This window comes from Cryptosporidium parvum, chromosome 2, assembly GCF_000165345.1.
Source record: "Cryptosporidium parvum Iowa II chromosome 2, whole genome shotgun sequence".
Taxonomy (NCBI): Eukaryota; Apicomplexa; class Conoidasida; order Eucoccidiorida; family Cryptosporidiidae; genus Cryptosporidium; species Cryptosporidium parvum.
In genome coordinates this window covers 847,367-871,960 of record NC_006981.1, presented here as the reverse complement: position 1 = coordinate 871,960, position 24,594 = coordinate 847,367, and the positions used below count along the sequence as shown (strand labels likewise).

At 26.2% G+C, this 24,594-nt stretch overlaps 10 protein-coding genes across 10 annotated transcripts; 3 read left to right on the top strand and 7 right to left on the bottom strand.

Moving 5' to 3' along the window:
- Positions 1-7: 7 nt before the first annotated feature.
- Positions 8-1,264, bottom strand: cgd2_3890 (Ser/Thr protein kinase; the record flags this gene model as incomplete). The annotated part of the gene is made up of 1 exon (XM_626573.1): positions 8-1,264. A coding segment is annotated over one exon (1,257 nt), but the record flags the coding sequence as incomplete, so codon positions are not given.
- A 625-nt stretch (positions 1,265-1,889) lies between these two features.
- Positions 1,890-3,383, top strand: cgd2_3880 (possible AAA domain containing protein; the record flags this gene model as incomplete). Its single annotated transcript, XM_626572.1, has 1 exon — positions 1,890-3,383. The coding sequence occupies one exon, from the start codon at positions 1,890-1,892 to the stop codon at positions 3,381-3,383; it is 1,494 nt and encodes a 497-aa protein (XP_626572.1).
- A 34-nt stretch (positions 3,384-3,417) lies between these two features.
- On the bottom strand, positions 3,418-9,204 carry cgd2_3870 (putative ABC transporter with 2x AAA and 11+ transmembrane domains; the record flags this gene model as incomplete). Its single annotated transcript, XM_626571.1, has 1 exon — positions 3,418-9,204. The coding sequence occupies one exon, from the start codon at positions 9,202-9,204 to the stop codon at positions 3,418-3,420; it is 5,787 nt and encodes a 1,928-aa protein (XP_626571.1).
- A 1,084-nt stretch (positions 9,205-10,288) lies between these two features.
- Positions 10,289-11,863, bottom strand: cgd2_3860 (BBOX Zn finger domain containing protein; the record flags this gene model as incomplete). The annotated part of the gene is made up of 1 exon (XM_626570.1): positions 10,289-11,863. One exon carries the CDS (start codon positions 11,861-11,863, stop codon positions 10,289-10,291), a length of 1,575 nt encoding a protein of 524 aa, XP_626570.1.
- A 464-nt stretch (positions 11,864-12,327) lies between these two features.
- On the bottom strand, positions 12,328-15,897 carry cgd2_3850 (possible FH2 formin homology domain; the record flags this gene model as incomplete). The annotated part of the gene is made up of 1 exon (XM_626569.1): positions 12,328-15,897. The coding sequence occupies one exon, from the start codon at positions 15,895-15,897 to the stop codon at positions 12,328-12,330; it is 3,570 nt and encodes a 1,189-aa protein (XP_626569.1).
- A 731-nt stretch (positions 15,898-16,628) lies between these two features.
- Positions 16,629-17,708, bottom strand: cgd2_3840 (hypothetical protein; the record flags this gene model as incomplete). Its single annotated transcript, XM_626568.1, has 1 exon — positions 16,629-17,708. The coding sequence occupies one exon, from the start codon at positions 17,706-17,708 to the stop codon at positions 16,629-16,631; it is 1,080 nt and encodes a 359-aa protein (XP_626568.1).
- A 647-nt stretch (positions 17,709-18,355) lies between these two features.
- On the top strand, positions 18,356-20,161 carry cgd2_3830 (hypothetical protein; the record flags this gene model as incomplete). The annotated part of the gene is made up of 1 exon (XM_626567.1): positions 18,356-20,161. One exon carries the CDS (start codon positions 18,356-18,358, stop codon positions 20,159-20,161), a length of 1,806 nt encoding a protein of 601 aa, XP_626567.1.
- A 651-nt stretch (positions 20,162-20,812) lies between these two features.
- cgd2_3820 (hypothetical protein) lies at positions 20,813-21,139 on the bottom strand (the record flags this gene model as incomplete). The annotated part of the gene is made up of 1 exon (XM_626566.1): positions 20,813-21,139. One exon carries the CDS (start codon positions 21,137-21,139, stop codon positions 20,813-20,815), a length of 327 nt encoding a protein of 108 aa, XP_626566.1.
- Positions 21,140-21,268: 129 nt separating this feature from the next.
- On the bottom strand, positions 21,269-22,696 carry cgd2_3810 (hypothetical protein; the record flags this gene model as incomplete). Its single annotated transcript, XM_001388202.1, has 1 exon — positions 21,269-22,696. One exon carries the CDS (start codon positions 22,694-22,696, stop codon positions 21,269-21,271), a length of 1,428 nt encoding a protein of 475 aa, XP_001388239.1.
- A 763-nt stretch (positions 22,697-23,459) lies between these two features.
- Positions 23,460-24,569, top strand: cgd2_3800 (hypothetical protein; the record flags this gene model as incomplete). Its single annotated transcript, XM_626565.1, has 1 exon — positions 23,460-24,569. The coding sequence occupies one exon, from the start codon at positions 23,460-23,462 to the stop codon at positions 24,567-24,569; it is 1,110 nt and encodes a 369-aa protein (XP_626565.1).
- Positions 24,570-24,594: the final 25 nt, after the last annotated feature.

The following is a 24,594-nucleotide window of genomic DNA, read 5'->3' as shown; positions in this document are numbered from 1 at the left end:
TGAATAGTTAATTATTTGACTTAAAATTTTCAAGTATTTGAAAAGCTTGAATACAGGAACATCTTTTATTAGGATCCAATTCAAGTAATTCTGAAATAAGATAAAATATTTGTGGATAAGATTGAAATAATGGTAAGAGCAAGTTTTTGAGATTATTAATTTTTTGACTTGGATGAAGAATTTTCTGAATAGAATCTAATACAGAAAGTTCATTACCTTCAAAAAAGAAAGGTGACCAAATAATTGAATCATTTTTTTGATTTTTAAGATGATTTCTTGTATTATATATTGAATAATTTTGATTTTGAGAATTATTATATTGATTACATATAATAATAAATAATTCAAGAGCAATAACTCCAATACTCCAAGAATCAATTGAAAAAGGAAGAGAGATTTCTGGAATAAAATGATTTTTATTATTAAAATTATCCATATTTGAATAAATAATAAGTTCTGGTGATTTATAATAAATAGTAACAACATCATTTGTAAAATTAGTATATGAATGATTTCGAATAGATCTAGCAAGTCCAAAATCAGCAATTTTGATTTGTAGATTATCTTCATTAATAAGTATATTTTCAGGTTTAAGATCACGATGTACAATTCCAAGATTATGTAAGAATTGTATAGAATTAATAATTTGAAAAAATATATTAATACCAAATTGTAGATTTAATATTGGGTGAGGGTGAGGATGAGTTTGATTATTTTTATAATTATAATGTGAACATTTTTCTTCAATAAAAGTTAATAATGATATACCACCATATTCATAAATAGCAAATATACGATCATTTTCAAGTATAACATCTTCTAATTGAATGAATAATTGATTAAAATAATGATGATTAGATAATTCTTTAAGAATACCAATTTCTCTAAGTATACTTGGATGAATACCTTTTTTAGATAAATCTTTATCAAAAGCTTTAATAGCATAGTACTTTTTATTATTATAATAGTTTTTTGTTGTTTTTGTTTTTATTTTTGTTTTATATTTATCTTGAGAATTTTGAGAAGAATTTTCATTAATATTTAAAGCCATTTCTGTATCACTTTGATTATCTTTTTTAATAGCTTGATATACAGTTCCGTAGGCACCTTTTCCAAGTATTTTAATAACTTTATAGTTATTAATGGGAATATATTGATTTTCAGGTATATTTTGGTTTTGATTGGATTGTTTTGTTTTTCTCATGGTATTAGTTGATATTTTATTGTAACTATTGTAATGCAGTTTTTGCCTTGTTTTGTGTTTTTATTAATGCTATATTGCTGTTATTGGTAGTATTGTAGCAGTTTTTACCTTATTTTTTTTTTATTAAAATTATTAATATTATAAATATATTCCAAACTTGAAAATGAAATATTATATTTTTGTGATGATTATGATTATGATTATGATTATGATTATTATTATCTCCAAATCATTTTTAATTATTATTATTATTTATTAAAAACTTTTAATTTTTTTAATATAACATTATTTATATAATAATTGCAAATAAATTATTACTTGCATGCACTCAAATTACACGTAATTGCAACTCATGCATGCATTAAAGACTTTGTGGACAGGCGCCGAAAGAATATTAGTACCGGTATTAATAAATAAAATGGTGTGAGGAGAATAAAGCAAATAGTAATAATAATAACTGAAGAATAATCAAATAAAAAATTTTTATTTCTATTTTCTTTTTTTTTCTGAAAGAAAAGAAATAAAAAATGCAACTAAATAAGAATAAATAGTAATATTTAAAAGAGTAAAGACTTTTTTTTTTTTTTAATTAATTGGGGGTATATAAAGCTTTACTTTAAATTTACTATTTTTATTCTAAACTTTTCTTCCTTCATTTTTTTTTCTCCTTGAAATATCTTTAACAATGGGAATGCTTAAATTCATTTCTAAATCAGGAGATTTAGATTTTCGAAAAAAAGAAGGGATTAATGATGGATTTTCAGAAAAAATAAATGGAAAAATAGAATTAAAAGATGGAAATGAAAATGATAATAATCATAATCATCATTATAATATACAAGAAAAGAATTTATTAGAAGTGGATGATACTTTAAGAGGAGTTTTAATAAAAAATTTATATAGTATGGATATAAAAGATGAAATTTTAAAAGAAATATTAGGAAAAGAAAATACAAGTTTTAAACCAGGTGATATTTTAGGAATTATGGGATCTATTGGATCAGGAAAAAGTTTACTAATCATGCATCTTATTGCAATAAGTATTTTACCAGAAGAAATTGGTGGTCATGATCAGAAAGTGTATTATATAGATACTGATTCAGGATTTTCCATTGAAGTTTTTACTGAAAAACATTTAATTCCTATTATTGAAAAGAAATTATTAAATCAAAATTTTTATTTTCAATTAATTGAAGAAAATTGTAAAAGTAATAAAACCAATTTTAATCAAAAAGATTTTGATTTTTCTAAAATAAAAACGAGAGATGAACAAATTATTATTAATCAAATAATTAAAAAAAGTCTCAGTAATTTAAATATTATATTTGTAAATGATTTATTAGATTTATTATGCATTTTAAAGCAAATGATAAATAACTCTTCTATTAATTACTTTAATAGTGATTTTAAAACAATTACAAATACCAACATTGATTTTGATTCTAATCATAATCATAATAATAAAGCAAAATTATTGGTAATTGATTCTATTAATTTTTGGAATGCAGATTTAAGTTCATTAATAATAAATAATTATTATGAACAAATTATAAATAAGTACCATATTCTTGGGTACTTTACAAATAAAAATACCATTTTTAACTCCATATTTTCTTTAATTCGACAAATTGTTCAATTTCATGGATTTATTGGAATATTATCCTTTTGCGAAGAGCCTATAATCCAATTTACATATAATAATAATAATAATAATAATATTAATAATAATATTAATAATAACAATAACAATAACAATAACAGTGTTAATGATAAATTTAAGAATAACTTCACTGAAGAACTTGTTGAAGTTGAAAATCTTTTCCAGAATAAGAAAAATGATAAAAATATTGATAATTATTATGATAATTATATTTCCAATAAAAAAGATGGAATTAAAATTGATAACAATATAAATAATGAAAAGCTCATGTTAAAATTTCCAAGAATTATACATACAAAGATATTTCCAAATTTTTTGAGTAAAATTTTAAAGATTGAAGATTATCAAAGTATTACAAATATTATATGGATTGTCAAATCTTCACTTCCTATTTCTGATCAAATTCATAATTATCCAAATTCAAGTATTATACCAACTTATTTCTCATGTATTAGTATTAATAATCTCCAAAAAAGTTATCTTGCATTTGATGATTTTCATGGATTAGTACTTGTTTAATAATAATAACAAATATCTATTTATCTAATATTACTTAGCTGTGTATCAATTTAAATATATTCTGTAAATTATCATAATTAATCTTTTCTTTCAAATCAATCATTTTCTCTATCTTTCCTTTACCCATAATATAAACTTTATCACAAAATTCTATTGATTCCATATGATGAGCTATTATTATTACTATACAATGTCTGAAATATTTATTTATTAAATAAGATATTGATGGAATCTTATTATTATCATCATCACCATCATCTTTATTTTCATTATTATCAATTTCATAATCAAAACTGTTATTAAACTTAATATTAATCTGACGTCTATTTCCACTACCCTTGATTTTATCTTGATGAATTCTAATATTCAATATATTATTTTGAGATTTTTTCAAATCTTTAACCTTATTCTTCTCTTTATTATGAATAATTGGTGGTTCATCAACCAAGATAATCTTATATTTAGAAGAATTTAAATATACTCTTAATAATGAAATTAAACGTAATTGAGATAATGAAAATAAATATTTGTGATTAATATGATCCAAATTCTTACTATTTAATTGCATATTACTATTTCTCTTATTCTGAATCTTATTATGATGATTACTTGTATTGTTATTATTATTATTATTATTATTATTGTTATTCATCATCTTATTAATATTATCAGAATAATTATCAGAATATACTATCGATTCCAATCCATTAGGTAAACCTTTAAATAATGGTTCAAAACTTAAATCTTTAACAGCTTTCCAAATATCATCATCAGAAAATTCTTGAAATGGATCAATATAATCTCTTACCCTCCAATTCTTAATAAATATACTATTCTGAGGTATATAACCTATAAATTGATTTCTTCCAACGTTACTCTTATACATCTCTTTAATACAATCTTCAAATATAGTATGACCATACATTTGCTTTGGAATATTCTTTACTAAATTACTTATTTTACTATTATTAGTTAAATTGAAATCTAAATTATTATTATTATTCTTTAATTCAATATTAATCCCATCTAAAGAAATAAAACCACTATCTAATTTATAATTACCCAATATACATTGAAATAATGATGATTTTCCAGATCCTGTTCTTCCTATTAAACCAATATGTTCTCCTGGAAGAATTGACATATATAAATGATCAAAGATCACATTTGAATTGTTATAATAAGACATTACAATATTGTTAATTAATAATCCATGTTTCTTCTTGATTAGTAAATTCATACAAGTATCTGAAATAGAATCCAGTAATAATTGCTTATTATTATTATTATTATTATTATTATTATTTGAATTATCATTTTTCAATAATTCATTATTTGGTATATTAATCTCACTAAAAGTTTCAATTGATGATTGACTCTTATTTTTATCAATAAATATTGAATGATTAATCTGCTTCTCAAGTATTTGAAATCTTTGTACAGAACACATATTCTTCTCCAAATCAATAAAATCAGTAATTAAAGATGTAATTGTATTAGGAAAAGCAATAATAATTGTTAATGATAATACCAAAAAACTTGAAAGTAAACCTGATTGAAAACTATGTGCAAATCTTGTAATCCATAATGGAAGCTCAAAATTAAGTATTCTGGAAATAGTTGGACATATAAATAACACAAACATTAATAATATGCCACAAAATAAAGTACGAATTAATCTCCATATTCCTATAGCATAGCTATAGTAGAAAGTTTTTTGTAATATATATAATACATTACTTGTATCTTTTTTATAATATTCAGAAAATCCCATATTTCTAATAGTAGAAGATCCTCTTATATTACATTCAGTCTTATTACATAAAGGACCATATGTATTTAATAAGAATCTATAACTTTCTCTGGTTTGAATTCTGGTTGGTTTAAATATATACTTAAAGTAATACCATATTAAAATTGGATATATTAATATACAAATAGGACTAGACCAAATAATATAACCTTGAGATGCCATAGCTGAGAAGAATTTTAATATTATTCCAAGATTTAATTCACCATCAATAATACCAAGATCCATTGAGAATATATTAACCAATGATTGTGAATCTTGAGAATCAAAAAATGTTAATGGAGAAATAATCATTTCAAATAATATTCTATTATGTAGAATGATTGCAGATCTTAAAATTGAGTTAATTTCAATATAAGTTGCAGTAATTTTAATAATACAAGCAATAATTGTAATACCAACAAATACCATCATATACTTGAATCCAAGATTTGAAATAGCTTCATAATCAAATTGTCTTTTTAACATCATTTCTCTTCTCATATCTAAGTCAGTTCCACTCCAAAGTATAACTATTGTATCAATTGAACAAATTAATAATGATAATAAAATGAATAAAATAATTAAAAGAATAATATTTTTCTTTCCAAAAAATCCAAATAAATACCATGAATAACTTTCAAGTTTAACATGTCCTGATAATTCCAAAAAATTTTCGTCAAATGAATTTGGATCATTCATCAAATGATTTTTGACGTCTTTTCCATTATTGTTAGTACCATTATCATCATTGTCATTTGAATCTTCGGAATTTTCGGATTTTGATAATAATTTACTAATTTCAATTTCCATTGCTCTAAGTAATCCATTTTCTCCAAAAGAAATTATTGGAGTACTTAAAGAATTCCTTCTAGAATTTGAGCAGGAGGTTTTGCTATCATTATTCTCTTTGGAAGCCAATCTTATGATTTCAAGATCTTGATCATTCTCTTCATTTCCCGCATAATCTTCTTGTTGATTATGATTTTCACTTGTTCTATTGTCATTTAATTGGTTATTTTGGTTTTGACTTTGTTTTTGGTCTTGACCTTGAGCTTGACCTTGAGCTTGACCTTGAGCCTGACCTTGAGCTTGAACTTGATCCTGATCTTGTTGGCTAGATTGAACTAAATAATCATTAGATTCTTGAACAAAATCAAAGTTAGCATCCGATTTTAAGACAATTTCATCAAGAACTTGATCATATGTCATCTCCTTAATTGTCATTTCACTGATCCTAAAGAACCTTAATTTAAAATCAGTCTGAAAACTATCTTTTCTCATAATATAAGAAAGAGTTGGCTCATTCAAAGTTATAATAACTGCACAATCTTCTTGCCTTCTGGATGGTATAATCATATCTAAGACATATTTATCATATTTACTAATATTATGGTTTTCCATATGCATCTTTAAAGAAAATAAAGAATTCAATATACCCATAGTCACGTTTGGATCCATATGTTCAAAAATTGAATCCATACATATAATTCTTTTCTTTCTTTGATTAATTTCATTATGATTACCATTAATATTAATATAATTCTGATAAATAGATCTTGCTAAAGATACTCTTGCTCTTTGACCATTGCTCAAATTATTGCCATATTCTTCAATTAAATGATTATAACCTAATTGCCACATTTTCAAATCTGTTATTAACTGACAAACTTGAATTACGCATTCCATGATTTCTGTATTATATTCTCTTCCTGCTAATATTACATCTTTAAAAGTACCAAAAGGTATCCATGGATTAGAATTAATAATTTCAACATTTCTTGAAATTTTATCATTTTGATTAATTTCTGTACCCAAATAAGTATCACCTCGAATTCTAAATAAATCGCCAAGAATAGCTTCAATAAATGTTGTTTTACCAGATCCATGATCACCAATAATAAAGCAAATTTCACCATAATTAACTTTAATATTTAGATCAATTAGACAGGGATTTAATTTTCCCAACATAATAAAATCAGACTCAGAATTGATATTATAATCGAAAGATTCCCAATTCCCTAATGAATTATTCTCGTGAGAAGTCTCAAAATACTTGAGAATTTTTTCAATATTTTGTTTATCAAAAGAAAATTTCTTTTTAAATGATGCTATTTCTGTTAATGTTGTCATATTTACCAATTGTGACTTATCTTCATCAGAATTAATTTCATCAAAATTTAAAATACAATTTTCTTGTTTATTTTTATGATTATAAATTTGCTTATATACAAGATCCATTCCTCCACATGATCTCAAATAGCCTAATTGATGAAGATATCTATATACAGGATCATCATATATTTGTCTAGCAAAAGTTGCATTAATATACCACAAGGCAACTTTTTGAAATGTTTCCTCAATAACTTGTTTTTCAATTATATTAATATCTTCTTGATTAATCATATTTTTACCCTTATTAATGATGCCACAACAGATATTTTTGTTATTTTGGTTAGAAACAAATTCTCTATCTTTTAAGATAGGATAATCATAAATTCTGGAAAATAAGAATGTTTGTATTCTAGCTAAACTTACAAAGCCTTGTACAACATATCCAAGTTCATCTGGAAGCATACTTACTGAAGTAAATAATGTATTTAAAGAAAAAATTATAGGTACAGTTGCTGTAGCTGGAATAGAAAATTGTCCATAGTATTTTTTAAATAATAATCCAAGAGATGTAAATAATATGGCTTGAGAAAAATAACTTGAACAAAAACTAAATATTTCTGAAAAACCTGATAGCCATAATCTTTTTCCTCTCCAATACATTTCATATGTTCTTAATTCGACTAAATTCTTGTAAACAAAGCTTTCCCAATTTAAGAGCTTAATTGTTCTAATATTTGATAGTATATATCGTAACTCGTCTAATCGGCAATCTTTTGCAAAAAATAATGGTTTTCTTAAAAATCCACTTTTTATTTGAAATATTGCACTGATTGATATAAATAAAGTCAAAGTTGTAATACATGATATTAATGATACATTGATTATCCAATCCAAATGATTTTCTCCATTATGTAATGATGATTTTAATATAATGGTGATTGCATAACTGGCTAGTATTACTCTAAGAGGAAATAATATTAAGCTGATTAAATTTCCCAATAGAATAGAACATGGAAATAAATCTCCCATCATTACATTGTATATATTAATATAGTTTAATCTGATTGCATGACTTTGGTAATCTTTTAAGTTACTAAAACTTTCACCTCCATTATAATTTGAAATACTGAATTCTTTCTTAAGTGAATCTTTCATTTCAATTTCTTTAGATGATGATGATGATTTTTTCTTAAAAAAACTTAATGCTGATAATTTAAAAAATTTCTTTGAATTATTATGATCTTTATTCATCTTTTCAATTAAATTCATATCCATTACTGTTGGAGGTATTAAACCATTCTTGTCAATACTTTTTCGAACCAACAGACCTCCAGACTTTTTCAAACCTCTCCATAATATATTTGTTGCTAAACTTGAATATATTCTAAAAATATACCTGTATTGAAAAAAAACTATATGCGGTATTGATATAGATGAAAACAGCATTATAAAAAAAACCAATAAGAAATTAATAACTGAATTCACCTTGCTAGCATCATTAAGTGGCATAGGCTTTTGTAAATCTGCCACAATGCTTTTAATAATAAATCCAACTGAAAAACGAATCACATCTATTATTGTTAATGAAAAAATGCATATTAAAATAAATGGATAATATGCTCTCAATAAAGCCCTCATTAAACTTGGCTCTCTTTCACCCAGAATCGCATCTCTTTCCTCTCTTCTCAATGCTTGTTCTAAATGTCTCCCCAATATAAATGGATCATCCTTTGAAGGTATTTCTGGTAGATCCTCCTCTTTCATTAATTCTTTATCTTTCAGTTTCATATATGGGGAAATAAAACCAAAACTTAAATATCTAGGAGAAAAAGCATGAAACCATCTTTTTGGCTTATATATTGAATCATGATCTTTGGGATTTAATTTTTGTACATCTTCGTTTGAACCCCCCTGCATTATTTGAGCTTTTAGCTTCTTTTTTTTTAACACTTGCTAAAAAGAAATGTTATTATCAGATTTCAACATTACAGTTTACTTTCTTTTTATCTCTCTTATTTGTTATTTAGTCCAGTATTAAAAATAATAATAGTAGTAATGATAGTAACAGTAATAATAATAATAGTAATAATAATGATAATGATATTATTTGCTTTCACACTTTTCTTGTCCCTATCTTTTTCATAAAATAATCTTTAATTCAAAATCGAAATGGCGCCTTGCAATTTAAAGACATTGTTTTAATTTGAACAAAACAATGTGCCTTGTAAATTAAACAAATTTCCCCTTAAACAAGTTAATGACTAATATTTGACAAGATTTTAAGTATAAGGATTATCTTAAATATATACCACTTTTTTTCTTACAACTGTTAAATTTTTCCTTTATTTACATTTATTTCCTGTCTATTAAAGCTCTTCAGCTCTAACTTGTATTTTTACTTTCTTTCTTGTTTTATTAGCTTCCAAAATAGTTGTTTTATTTTTATAACTCACACAAAAATACCTTTGTTAATATTTTACTTATTTTTTATTTTATTCTTTATTTTGTACTGATACACAAAAAAATTTTTTGTTTGCTTTTTTTAATTAACAAAATATTGAAACATTCATAAATTCATCATTTTTTCAATTTAATATTTTTGACACGTGTTAATATTTGTAGAAATTTTTTTTTACATAATTGCATGCAAACTTTAAATACCGGTCGTCCACATCAAAATTTTAAGTTAATATTGGCAATTTTTATTGCATGTAACAGAAACTGTATATGCATGTTTGCATGTGGATTGACAAAAAACTAATATAAATTAGGGGAAAAAATGTAAAATTCGATTTACAATAAATATTAAAAAATATATATATAAATATTTTTTATTTACCTAAATAATCTTTTCCCAATAATATATGATTTTTTTTGTTTATTGCTATACTTGATTTTTCAAAGAAATTCTTCAGAAAAAGGAAATTAAATATTAAAAAAAACACACATAAGCATACATTCATTCAGAAAATCATCTCTAAATAGTTAGATTGATTTCATTTTAAGTAAATAAGTCACTCTTTGCGTGTTTATGATGTTTATTGTGTTTAAGAGCAGATTCTGAAAGAATATCAACTCTTCCAACAAGTCTTGAATCAGGGAAAAATTGTTCATTACTAGTTAAAATATCACAAAGTTGAAAAACTTCTTCTCTGTAATGGCAATGTTTAAGCCATGCAAATAAAAAATCTGCAGGCGGGAGAATTGATTGTAAATATTGAAGAAATCCCTCGGACCATTCAACTTGTTGCAATAACTGATTTAAAATAAGTTGTTCACACAAAATTTTATTCATTTTTGATTCTGTAGCAATTTGTAACTGTGTAATTGAGCTTTCTAAAATTGAGTAAATTCTTTGTTCTACTTCAAACATATTAGCTCGAACATCATTGAAAATTAATTGCTGAGATTCAAGCTTTTCTAATAATTCCATCTTTCTTGAATTTAAACATGGATGCGGTTTATTATGCCTCTCTAACTGAGCCCTATATGCTCTGCTAATCGGCATAATCATAGAAGGAGTCTTTTCATCTGCATGTGTATGTGATGGCCTACATAGTCTGCACATCGGTACATGACATAATGTACAAAACTCTTCTAAACTATCCATTGTATGAACTGGACAATTTCCCGAATTTCTTGGCATTTGATTTATTGGGATTCTTATATGTCTTGTTACTAATTTATTATGTCTATGAGTTCTTTCATCACATGAATCACATAATCTTGCAGTATCAGCTTGACACCATAATATTGCTGGTGAATCCTGACATTCATCACACCAAGGAACAGCAAATAGTTCTGGTGATGAAGAATCATATTCAAATTGTATTAAATATTCTGGTACTACTTGAAAGCTATCATATATAATATATTCATGTTTAAATGTATGTTGAGGTAATACACCTGCTGATAATGCTAATGCTGATGATAAATTAAATTCATTTGCTTTTAATTCACTATCCATTGCTACTTTTGAATTTATCATAGAAGGAGGATTAATTTGTTTATTTCTCAAAAAAACCGTATCATATTCTGGGGGTATCGGAAATCTATCACCATCTGCTTCACTCTCATCATTTTTTACAACTGAGCATCCTACGCCAACTTTGCATAGGAAAAACTCAAATAACCTTCTTGTTGCTGGAGTATAATCAGATTCAAACATACTATTAGATCTAGTGTTATTTGCTTGTTGCAAATCCCTACTATTCACTGAAGTTCCTCCATTATGTGAGGCTTGAGGAACTCCTGGAAGTCTAATATTACCTGAAGTAAACTTCATCCCACTGGATGGAATTTTGAACCCCCTTCTAGATACATCTTGAATTGAATTATTCTGATCAAGTTCATTTGTATCTACCCAACAATACAATACCAACTTGTCTTGAGTCCTTCTATCAAATGATGTTGAAATACTACCTATATTAACATGCCATATCTGCTGAATTAGAGATCTAGATGATCTACAGCAAACCTGAAGATAATGCTCCAAAAGATTCCATTCTTCTGTTCCTCTTTGAACTGTGTCCAAATCTTGGTGAGAAATATGAGTTACCAATGTTTTTTGTGGCATCCCCTCCTCTTTTATGCTTTTTATAAACTATGTATTTACTCTTTAACTAAAACTAATTTATTCAATATTTGCTTTTCTACTACTCGTCTTAAGCTTACAGGAATCTTTTTTTTTTTTTTGGGAATTTCCAAATATTAAGTCAAACTTATTCTTAAAATTTGCACCCTCTTCTTTTTGAATCAAAATTTTATTAAAAATATTAGCAAACACTTAGATTTGGAAAGATCTTAAATATTTGACAATTATAATATTGTTATTAATATTACTATTTTATTATTAGAATTCCATTCAAAAAAGAAAAATTAAAAAAAAATTTACCTTAATATTTAACTCAATTTCTTTCCTAAACTATTTTTAGATTTAATCATGTTACTTCCCGCCAATTCCCCATTCATTCTTTACATGCCATTTGCAATTATTAAAATTAATAGAGGAAAATTACCGGCGCCAAAGTTGCATGCAAATTAATTATAAGGGGGAGACAAAGTACCTCCAAATCTTCCAGATTTTCTTGTGAAAGTGATTTTCTGTGGTGAATATTCAGAAGATCCTTTGGAATTAGTATTTATATTTTGTAACTGGTTTAAGTGATTAGAGCTGTGAATAATTGTATTATTCTCTTTGTTAACATTAGGTTTTTTTAAATCATCCAAAGGGTTACTAATTTCAAGTATATCACTTAATACACATGTTTTACTGTTATCATTTTCAAATTCTTGATCATATTCCAAGTTCACTTCCTGACTATTTTCTGTTCCAGAAGAAAATGGAGAAGAACTAATATGATAAGAATGATTAGATGCTTTACGAGGAACCATTGGAGACTTATATTTGGATAAGGTGTTATTTAGATCATCATTAGCTTCTTCAATCTCATCACTATATCCACTATTATCAAGATATGTTGCAATTTGGCACATTCTTCTGATTGATTGCCTTCTATTAAACTTTGTATTATTTCTGACAGGAGATTCGTAGTCTTCTGCCATAATTACTACTTTCTTCCTAGTGCTATCCTTCTCCAATTTAGTTGAAATTGTGTTACAGAATTCCTCATCTTGAGCAATTTTAGAGTCTAACATAGTAGAGATATCTAAAACCCGAGTATAAGAAGGAGATGAAAGTGCAATAGTTTCATTATCATCATCATCGTCAAGTGAAACATCATCATCGAAAGATGAACTCAAATTCATGTTGAAAGTGTTATCACTATTTCTTGAGAGAATTTCTTTAGCTTCTTTAGAAAGTTCCAGAATAGAGAATCTCTTTCCTAAACGGCCCTGTTCACTTACTTGTATGGCTGAACTTTTATTACTGGTTTCTTGATTACTTCCATATAAAGGCTCTAATGATAAGGCCACTGTTTCTTCAATGTTCTCCGATAAAATGGAGTTGCTGGTTTCAACTTTTGTTTTTGATTTACCTGAAATTGCATCTTTTTCTGTTATTTTATCAGAATCATTTGTCAAATCAGCAGCAACACCGTTGCTATTATTACTGAAAGTTTCAGATTTTCCATCCGAAAAACTAACATGTCTATCAATTCTGTTTTCATTATTCTTATTGAATAGAGGCTTTAAATTCAGCTCTCTTACAATGGATTTTGCAAATAATTGCTGTATATTAGTTTTGGGTTTTGCATTGATATTTATATTTTTAGCAGAGAATTCCCTAGGTTTAGAGTTAATTTCGGGATTTAGGATATTCTTCATGTCGTTTATATGAGAAAGTCTCCTGGCACTGGTATTGGTTGAAGTAAATAGTTTCTTTGAATTTTCCCTGGGAGTATTTTCTACGCTTTTAGGAGAAGTCTGGTCGCCTTCTTTGGCTGTTTCTTGTTTTAAGGCTACATTATATTTGCTAATAAACTCAAATAATGTCTCGAAAAGATCATGCTTTCTCTGAATTGACTTTGCTCCAATTGGAAGAAATGTGGAAATATCCCCAAAGTAGTAACAAGAAGCAACATAAAGCTTTAGCATCCTTCTAAAGGAGCTGCACAACTTAATCATTTGGCTGTACTTTTCAGAGTAGAACAATTTCATAATATTATGGAATTCATCACTATACTCTGTTATTCCCTCTTTAATAGAATGATTCTCTGTAGAGAAAACAAGGTTTTCTGATCCATCCCTTAATTCAAGCCAAGAGAATATTAAATCTGTTACCATTGTATAAACCATAGTAATGTTTTTCTCAGAAGATTTTTTAATTATTGAAATTTCCTCTGTTGTAAAAATCTCACCAACAATAGAACTTATAAAATTAAGCAGAGTCTTTCCTTGGATATTTGGACTTTTTAAACTTTGAAGCTTTTTCAAAGATGATAAGGGGATAAATTTGACTTTGTCAGGCTCTTGCTGATTCTCTTTCCCTAATTTACTGTTTAAAATATTTCTTGAATCTACTACAGCCTTGAAAAGTAAAGGAAGTCTTTGATGATTTAAAATGAGTTCTAGTCCCCGAATCTTTTCCTCAATCCATTTAAGTGACTCTAAGTATAATTGTTCAAATGATGATCTCAAAATCATGCATTCAAGTCTTTTAGATAGGTTTGGAATTCTAGATAAAAAGTAAACAAACTCCTCCTCTTCAAATAAAGTTTCTCTTGAATTATTTTCCAGATATTTTTCAACACTTGTTACACATTCCTTCCAAACTTCATATTTGACAGCATTTTCAGAAGGATCAGGAACTGTTTCCAACAATAAATTTACTCCTTCTTTGTCTAAAGTACACTGTAGAATAGACTTTTTGAAGAAATCTAAATTTTTTTGTTGATTTTTTGGTAACTTCTTCTTAAAGTAGTTTATTGTGATTTGGAGCATTCTACTAGTTTTTGATCCGAAAATACAGGCCCTTGATTCGCTTCCTGTTGTTTCAGTTTGCTTCTGGTCTTTCTTGTTTGCAAGACTCTTTTCTTTATTTATTGATCTGTCGCCTATATTTAATAGTTTACCTTGATCTAAAACTAATTGGTCAGTGTTGGAAGGTGTTTGATTATTAATCATTGTTACTTTCTTACTGTTTATACTTTCCTTCTTAACAAACCATTCGAATAACTTTTCATTTGGAATCTGTAACTCCTCAGCCTGGAAATCTTTTGAAAAAACTGAAGTGGAAGATAGTTCAAGCTTGGATTCTTCTTTAGACTCCTCATCATTGATTAGTACTGAAAGCTTCTCCTCAAACTCTGAAAAGTAATCCTTAAATAAGTTTTCTTCAACACTAACATCAAATTTTGGATACTCTTCAGCTAAACATCCCCATTGAAGAGAAATCCTGGAGGATCCTTTCTTAATAGCATTACTTATTTGACTTTGTGCTGAAACTTCTGAATTACCATTCCCTCTAATTCCTGCACTACTACTCTTTAGTTCGGATTTTTTCACAAAATCTGCCCTACTCATCATCTTAGGTGGTGCCTTCTTCAAAATCATGCTCTTCAACTTTGCATTTATGGCTGTTCTTGAGACATTTTCTGTTTCTGGAAGTGAATTTGAATCACTTGGAGCGCCAAGTGCTGAAGAAGAGGAAGGAGCAGGAGCAGGAGCAGGAGCAGGAGCAGGAGCAGGAGCAGGAGCAGGAGCAGGAGCAGGAGCAGGAGCAGGAGCAGGAGCAGGAGCAGGAGCAGGAGCAGCAGGAGCATCAGTATCAGTAGTAGCAGTAGCAGAAGCAGTAGTAGCAGTAGCAGGAACACCTGGAACACCAGTTGCAACAGCAAATGGCTTTGGAATGGATTTTCTGTTACTAATTGAATCAGAATCTTCCTTATTTTCTTTGTTAACCCCATCATCCGCAATCTTCAATATATCCATTTTACCTGCTAAGTTATTTAACTCATTTAACATTTCTTCAGAGATGCTACTTCTAATAAGTACTTTTCCTTGTTCCTTTGAACTTGCTTCTGCTCTACATCTCCAGAATTTAACCTCATCTCTCAACTCTGAAACTTCTGAATTTAGCCTTCTTATTGCATCCTCCAAATCTTCTCTTGAAAGCAATTTAATTAGTTCCTCAGATATGCTTTCCATATTAATTATATTTATATCTTACTTTTTCTTCTCCAGGACTTTCTTAGATAGATTGACCTTCTCTCTAAATACTTGGCACTTTGATTTTAACAAATCAAAGTGAATTATATTTTAAATCAATAACAATGTCACTAGAAAAGAAGAAGATAGCTTAAAACAAGGGTTGGTTCCAAGAAACCCCAATTAATCTTTATTTTCCTTTATCTCTCACTAACTTCTTCTTTAAATACGCCCTCTTGTTCTTATTTTAGCTGTTTTTGTCAAAAATAATAGTAATAATTAAACAAACAATTATTATTTTTAGTAAAAAAATTAATATTAAATAGCATACCGGGTATTTAATATTAATTTTAAAAAAATATATTTTTATAGTGTGGGGAAAATACACGTGTGCGCACGTGGCAATATTATTCATAAATAACTTTTGGATAAAAAAAAAAAAAAAAAAAAAAAGAATTTAGTGGAGAAAGTAAAACTATATACAAAAGAAACAAATATATAAAATAGAGAAATTCTAATCTTAAATGTTTGAAATACCTTTTCTTTGTTTTTAATTATTGAGCAAAATTTGTTGAAATTAATAAATGTAGTTTAAATTACATGCAAATTACTAATTTGCATGTGTAATTTTATACACGTAAGTAAACCTTAAAAAAAAAAATATGTTGCTGTGATAATATTTTTAAATGTATAAATATATATTTCATATTGTTAATATAAATATAATATAATTATTTTTCAGAGTCTTCTTTAGAATTAACCAATTTTTTAAGTGAATTTTCAGTACTTTTAATTCCATTAAACCAGTTTTTTGGAAATATTATAGACTTTCTTATTACATTCCAAAATGCTAAACTAATATAATCTTGAGTACTTTCATTAAGAATAACATCTTTAAATAAATCACTCAAATTATTTTGAATATCTTTTGTGTTAAAAATCCGAATTAATAAGTGATTTATTGAATGAATAATTTTCTTGTTATTAATTACACAATTATGAATAAATTCTTCCAACCATTTCTTTGAATTTTCTGTGAAAATATGATGATTGAATGCATCTGAAAACAAAGAGGAAGTTTTTGAAATAATATCAGGAGCTTTGCTCATGTAATCTACTATTTCATTTGTTGTAGAATATAACCAATCCTGAACAATTTTTGTTTTAAGAACATTTGTTAAATTCTCACCAATCTCATCTTCACATTCTTTAATAACATGTCTAATTCCCATTTTCCAATCTTTTGTAAACTCATCATCTTTAACTAAACTTGTTAAAACTCTTTTAAATAATTTTTTAAGTGAATCTTCAATTTTTGGATCATTAATCACATTTATTATATATTTTGTAGCAATATTTGGTCCAAATCTTGATTTTATATGCTTTTCATTTTCATTCCTTTCTTTAATTAAGCTTAAAATATATAATAATAATGAAATTAATCCAGCAGAAACTCCTAGTTTTATATTTCTTCTATTATTATTATTATTATTATTATTATTATTATTATTATTATTAATAATTCCTAAATACTTATTCTTTAATAAATCCTTTAATTTATTTTTTTTTATATTTCCATCTAAATCACTATAGAATTTACCTTTATCTATTGACAATAACAATGGCAATGAGGAATTTGAATCATTTTGAGATATTAATTCTCTATTTTGATTAAAATGAAACCATCTCTTGTTAAACTCTCTGTTTATTACTGGAATTGCAAATTTTGTTAATACTCGTGTATTTCTCCTTGCTATTATTCCACATATTGGTAGAACTTTTTCTGCTTGAAATATTTTAATACCATACATTTATAATAATACATCATATATCTATTTCATTAACAATAAAAAGCTTCATTTCTAACAATAAAAATATCTGGGCTTTTTTTAAATAAATATATTATTTGTACACGTGTGAATATTTATTAATTAAAAAAAAAAATCAATTACGTGGCGTACATAAAACACCGGTATAGGAAACAATATTTAATATATAAATTTATTATAATTATATATAAATAAATTTATATAAAATTTTTTTTTTTTTAATCAATAATAATATTAAGTTTTAGACTTTAACATTAATCATTTGAAATTTATATATCTATTTGCAATAATTCGACGTTAATTATTATTGAAAAGATTGGAATAATTATTTTTTTTATTTATTTTTACTGGTTAAAAAGTAATATCTGACCAAAACAATTAAACAAAGTTTACTAATATTAGAAATAAATAATATACAGAAAAGTTTAATAATATTTAAAAAAAAATAAAAAGTAAAAAGAAAGAATTTTTAGATAAAGCAGAAAGTATTCATATCATTACTTCACATTGTTTATTTTCGTTTATATGAAAAGAATTGGAAGGAATCTAATTATTGAATATGTTTTGATATATTAATTGAATTCTGATTGGAATGTTTTAGTTAGATAGTTAAAAACATTTAATAATAAATGGCAGATTTATCAAAGTTTCAAGGCTTAAATAGTTCTCAAATTCATGAGGAATTATTGAAATGTCCAAAAAGCTCCTGGCCAAAAATTATTAGTGAGCTTCCGACTGGAATTAAGTCAGAACTGATTGCAATTCTATCAAATAAAAAAGCTAACTCAACTCAAAATAACAATTCTGTTAGTGAAGATCCAAAAGAAAACACTCCTAACAAATCAAAAACTGAAATTGTTAATGATGATTCGCAAATTTCTTCGTCTTCTCCAATAAAGGGTCAAAACCAAAATGAAACCTCAATTGTTCATCCAAGATGTATTCCTTTAGAAATAGAAGCAAATAAGGAAACAACTATAAAATCAGAAAAAGGAAATCAAGATGAAATTTGTTTGTCATCACAATCCTTATACTCAAATAAGATATTTCAAGAATTAATGGTATCTACATTTTCTCCGATAAACTCTGTAATATCTAGAACAATGTATATTGCAGGTGATATCAGACCTTTTTTAAAGAATAAAGATTGTCAAGAAAAAAGTGTAAGGTTAGTACAATCCTATTTAAATATTTGGATATCACTATTTTGGAATTCCCTAATTAACAACTCAAAGAAAAAAAAAGTTTCAAATAAACTTACAAATAGTATGATAAAGAAACATTTTAGTGAATACTACAAACAAGAAGTAAGCAAATTTGATTATGACACATTAATTAATAAATCAGCACATAGACATGTAGGAATGAATTCAAATACTGAAAATGGTATGATTCAAGGTACAGATCCTGATATTACAGGTATTTCTTCAGTAGTTAAAGAAGATGATGCAATAAATGATTTAGATGAAAATGATGGTGTTGACTTTAATAATAATAATAATTTACCCTCAAATATGATGATTAATATTGATAAAAGGTTTGAAGATCGACTTAAACTAAGAGATATAAGAACCAAAAATATGTCAGCAGAGATTTATAAAGAATTTGCAATGTTAAGAGAAAAGAATTTTAGACCTTCTATAAACACTCTGCAGGAATGGCTCTCAATTACTTGGAATACTACATATAATAATGGGCTTAAAGAAACTAAAGTTTCTCAAATACCATCTAATTCCCTTCAACTTTTCAGCTTTATTTTGAATGATATTATTTCCTCGTTAGTTGAAAATGCACTTAGAATATCTTTTTTACAGAATTCTAATGTTAATCTTGAAAACTCAAAAATTCCAATGCAAGATTCTAATAATTTATTACAAAACTGTCAGGATCTTATTAATGAAGTTAATAATCACAAAGAATCGATTTTTGGTTGTACAAATGAAGATTTCAACATTCAAAAAGTTGATTTTAATCAGATTATTGATACTTTCTCAAAAAGCCAAGATGAAATTCCTAAACTAAATTATATTCACTATATTCTTGCAATTATACAAAGAATTAATGAAATAGATTTTAAACTACTAGAATATTCAGAACAATCAAATCCTAATAATAGTTTACCCTCTAAAATCAATACAGACTTAATTATTGAGAAACTATACACTCTTTATTCAAAATTGACAGGTCAAATAATTAGAGGTCAACAAAATTCTTTTGGTGGTTCTACAACAGGAACAGGCGGGAAACGCAAAAGAGATAGCTCTGAATTATCATCAGATTTTGCAAAATGTGCAAATAGTGACCATTTTCATGGTGCTGAAGAAAATGATTATACAGGAAATGAAGAAGATGATATGTTTGAAGCAATTGTAGAATCTGCTACAAGTGAATTTTCAATTAACAACGCATTCCCAAGCGTAAGTTTATATTTATAATATCTACCCCACTATTCTATTGGTTTTCCCTCTTTATTCTATATTGCATGTAAATTGCATTTTTTGGCGGGAAGCCACAATTTTTTTTTCATTAACAATAACTAACAAAATTTATATTTACAGGGTATTCCTGATGAAATTAGTATTTACTGCTATCTTAGAATGAAAAAGGTGATTAAAGAGTCGAAAGATCCTGAAGACTTTTCTGGGGTAAGTTTTTCATTAATTCAGGTTTGCATGCATTTGTGCAATTTTATATATATATTTATATAACATTGGCGCCAAAAGTGGCTTTTTGTCAATTTTGTGCAAGCCTAGAATTACACTTGGAAAGAAACAATAATTATTAAACATTTACAAATATTTGATTAATTTTTATTTTAATTAAACTTTTAGATATTTAATAAATTGGTAAAAGAATGGAATAAGGATACATCAGATTTAGACGATGAGGAAAGTATTGAAATACAAAAAACAAAGGAATCATGTAAATATTGTAAAATACAACTAAATAAGTATATGAATGTAGCATATAAAATTATTGCAGTTAGTAATTTAATAAAGAACTTTATAAAATAGTGAGGAAACTAGTAGAACCCATTGTAAATCAATTATATTATATTAAATTAATGTAGATTTTATTGAGTAAAGTCAATAATAGTAGAGTTCTTTTGGATGATAAAATGATGATTCAACATAGATTGTAGAAGAACTGCTAAATTCAATAAGTTCTGTCTGCTCTTTATTATTACTATTATCAGATATATAATAATCACTTATACTTCCAAATGAAGTAGATAAGGTTGGATGTCCTTGAGCAATCATCTTTAATGAGTAATTTAGAATTATATATATATTAATGATGATTCTAATATAATGCAAAAGACTATAAATACAACATATATATATTGCTGTATCTATTGAATAGTGTTTTAATGAGTTACAAATTATATATACTACTCTCACACTTTTTTTCATATTATTATTAGAATCGATAGTAAACTTACTTCAAGAAGAGGAATAAGGTCAATCAACTGAGTGTCACTTTCGTCACTAAACCTAAAGATTTCAAGCTTAAGTTAATTAATTAAGGTGAAAATTAAAATCTTACCATGATGAAATTGGGATAGCATTTTCAGGTTGAAGAATATATGATATAGGTGAGTTATCAATAATTATTATATCTTTAAGAGGTCTTCCAAGCTTAGATAAATCTTTGATATAGGAATTTCCCTCTACAGTACAATTCTCTCTAAATAGACGATAAGGGCATTTATTCATTGGGTCAAGTCTATCCAAAAGTGGATTAGCATATTTTGATAAGCTAGCAGTAAAAATAACAACCTCAAATATTGCTGAAACAATATTCAAAAATTTATCAACTCCTGGCCTTTTTAATACGTATACATCGTAATAATCTCCATCAATCTCAATATTGATAGTAAAAGAAGCATTTCTGATTGGCTGGAATGAGCTATGAATTAAAGTTTCATCTAGATCCAAAACTAGAGTCTTCCTTCCAATATATTCTCTTCTTTGTGGTTCCAAAAATGGTTCTTTAATTGTACTTTCTAAATAAGACTCATAGTCTTCATCATATATAATACTTTCCCTATCGCCAGTAATACTTCTTAAACTAAAACCATTCCTACCTAAATTATCTTTATCGTAAATTCCTGCTTCTAATACTTCTTCTTCTTGAGTAATATAAGACGATATTAAAGACATTTTTGGTGAAAATAACTGAGTTGATGATGATGGTGTTAAAAATGAAGCTGAGGAAGAAGAAGATGATGATGAGGAGGATGAAGATGATGATGACGATGGTGAAGATGATATATAAGAAGTATTTGTAAATGATGTAGGAGATTTGGTTGTGGGAATGTAAGATATATGTGAGTTCAAAGATTTAGGTAATGAAGATGAACAAGTTTGAGTAGAAAAAGCAATATGATTGTTTCCAATACTCAAATTGGAGTTATTTGATTCAAAATTTTCTTTTTTCGTACTTGAAGTAAAATCTTTAAGTGGTAAAGTCCAACTATGCTTATGGTTATAACTATTCATATTTTCTTTGTTTTGTTCCATTTTATTTATATTTGAATTGTCTTTAATAGACTTAACTTTATTTTTTTCAATATTCTTGTTATAACTAAAAAGTAAAAAAGAAAGTTTGAATTTTTGATGCCATTTCTTTTTTTTTTGTCCTGTATTACTCTTTTTGATTTCTTGATGATCTAACTCTTGACTCTTAAATTTATTATAAGAGTATTCTTTTTCTTCATTTTCTTCTCCTATAACTGAGTTATAAGAGTTATTGACAATTTGATTATTTATTTTTGAAGTTGTATGTTTTTTTGATATTTTAAGTGATGTAGGTATTGCATTAATAGATGAAATTGCTAATAAAGAATCTTCATTATCTCTCGAATCATTTGTAGAAATTGTATGGGAATTAAACTCATGAAATAACTTATTATTTAGCTTTTCTTTGGAGTGTACTACTTTAAGTTCTTTAGAAGAACTTTTACTCATATTTGCTTTAATAAAAACTGAATTTTGTCTTTGATAATAATACAACTATTACTATTTAGTATTAATTAGACAATTAATTCCATTAGGGATTTAACTTTGTTATCTAGCATACAGAGATAATGCATTATTACCCTGAAAATTGCATTGAAATTTGGCTAGCTTAAAATCAAGATGAAATTATATATATTTATCATTGAAATATATATATTTATGTAACACAAATTAAAATATACAGCATTTCAATCTCGAATTTTAGTATTATTAAAATTTGGCAACTATTTTATTTTTAATTCAAATCTGCATGCATGTTAAATAGGCTGTAATTTTTTTTTATTATTAATAAACAAATATATATTCAGAAAAAAAGTGGCAATGAAAACAATTTTTACTTTAATTCAGTGATAAATTCTAAAGTTTCATAAACTTAACTAAGAATTTAGTTTTTCAAAGTACTAGTGAGATACTGATCAATTTTTGCTAATATTAATATTAATGTAATTATTATTATATTGTTGCTACCAATAGTACATGCAATTTAAGTTACCATTAGGCGGGCTTTTGTTAATAGCTAAAATTGTTTAAAGAAGATCCAATAATTATTAATTTATATGCAAAAGTGAAATTTGGTGTAAAATAAAAATACTAATTAAAAGGGAATAAGGAGAAATCAATAGAAAAGTGGATTTCAGGGTGATAGAAGAAGATTTAGAGAAGGTTAAATCAAGAAGTGAAGAATTTAACGTTAATATAAGTGATTTGAAAAATGGAGTATTTTGATGATGATATTATTAGTAATATGAATAGAATGGAAATAAATAAAAGACCGAATATTTTTGATGATTTACTGGGTGGAGATGATGAAACTGAGAAAGTAAATGAAGAAGAAGATATATTTTCAGTTGATGAAAAAAGAATAAGTAATAGTGAATCATTATTTAATAGCAGTTATAATAAGGAAAGGAATCCTTTTGAAGACGAAAACAGGGAGGATGAAGTAATTTTTGGAATAGAAAGAAAAAGAGAAGATGAAATAGGAGACAAAGTTGATATTATGAAATCAAATCAGAAAAGAATTAGTAATGCTTTTGCCATGGTAGGAGGAATTGATTTTCATGAGTTTAATAATAATTTGAATGGAAATGAATTTAATGATGATTTTGAAATGGATAACAAATTTGAAAGTAATGAAGATATATTTTCTTTATCTAGATCAAATAGAAAAACAAATAATGGAGAAGATGAAAGATATGAAGAAGAAGAAGAAAAAAAGATAGGATTAGTTCAAGGTGAGGAGGATATTTTGCTCCAGAAAGAAGAAGCTTATTATAGGGAGGAAAAAGATCCTGAACAAATTATTGAAACAAAGAAAAATAGCATTTCTGAAAATTTATTTGGAATCCAAGAAGAAAAACAAATCAATAAAGGAAACTTTAATATCGAGAATGAAACTCCTGGTAATAAGGAACTTCAATTTGAAAATCCACCACTTAATAACTATGAGAATGCAAATCCTTACATTCAAAATAATAAAAATTTGAACGAATTAAGTTGTGATAAAGAAAATGAATTAGTCCCTCCAGGAAAATCTGAGAGGAAAAAATCCGAGACAAATATATCAGACCATAATCCATTATGCGAATCAAAAGAAGAAACAAATAATAATAGTTTAGATAAAAACAACAGTGAGACTTGTGTGGAATCTAACAAAATTAAAGTCAACAACAACCTCCAATCCTCTCTTGAAGATATAGACTGGAATCGAGTTTCAAAAATTATCGAAAATTTTGAAAAACAAACGGGAAATTCTGGAAGAAATCAAATGTTATTTAAATCAATTATATATAAACTAGCCAACAAAAATGGTAATAATTAATTAATATAGGCGGTAGCATTGCGCT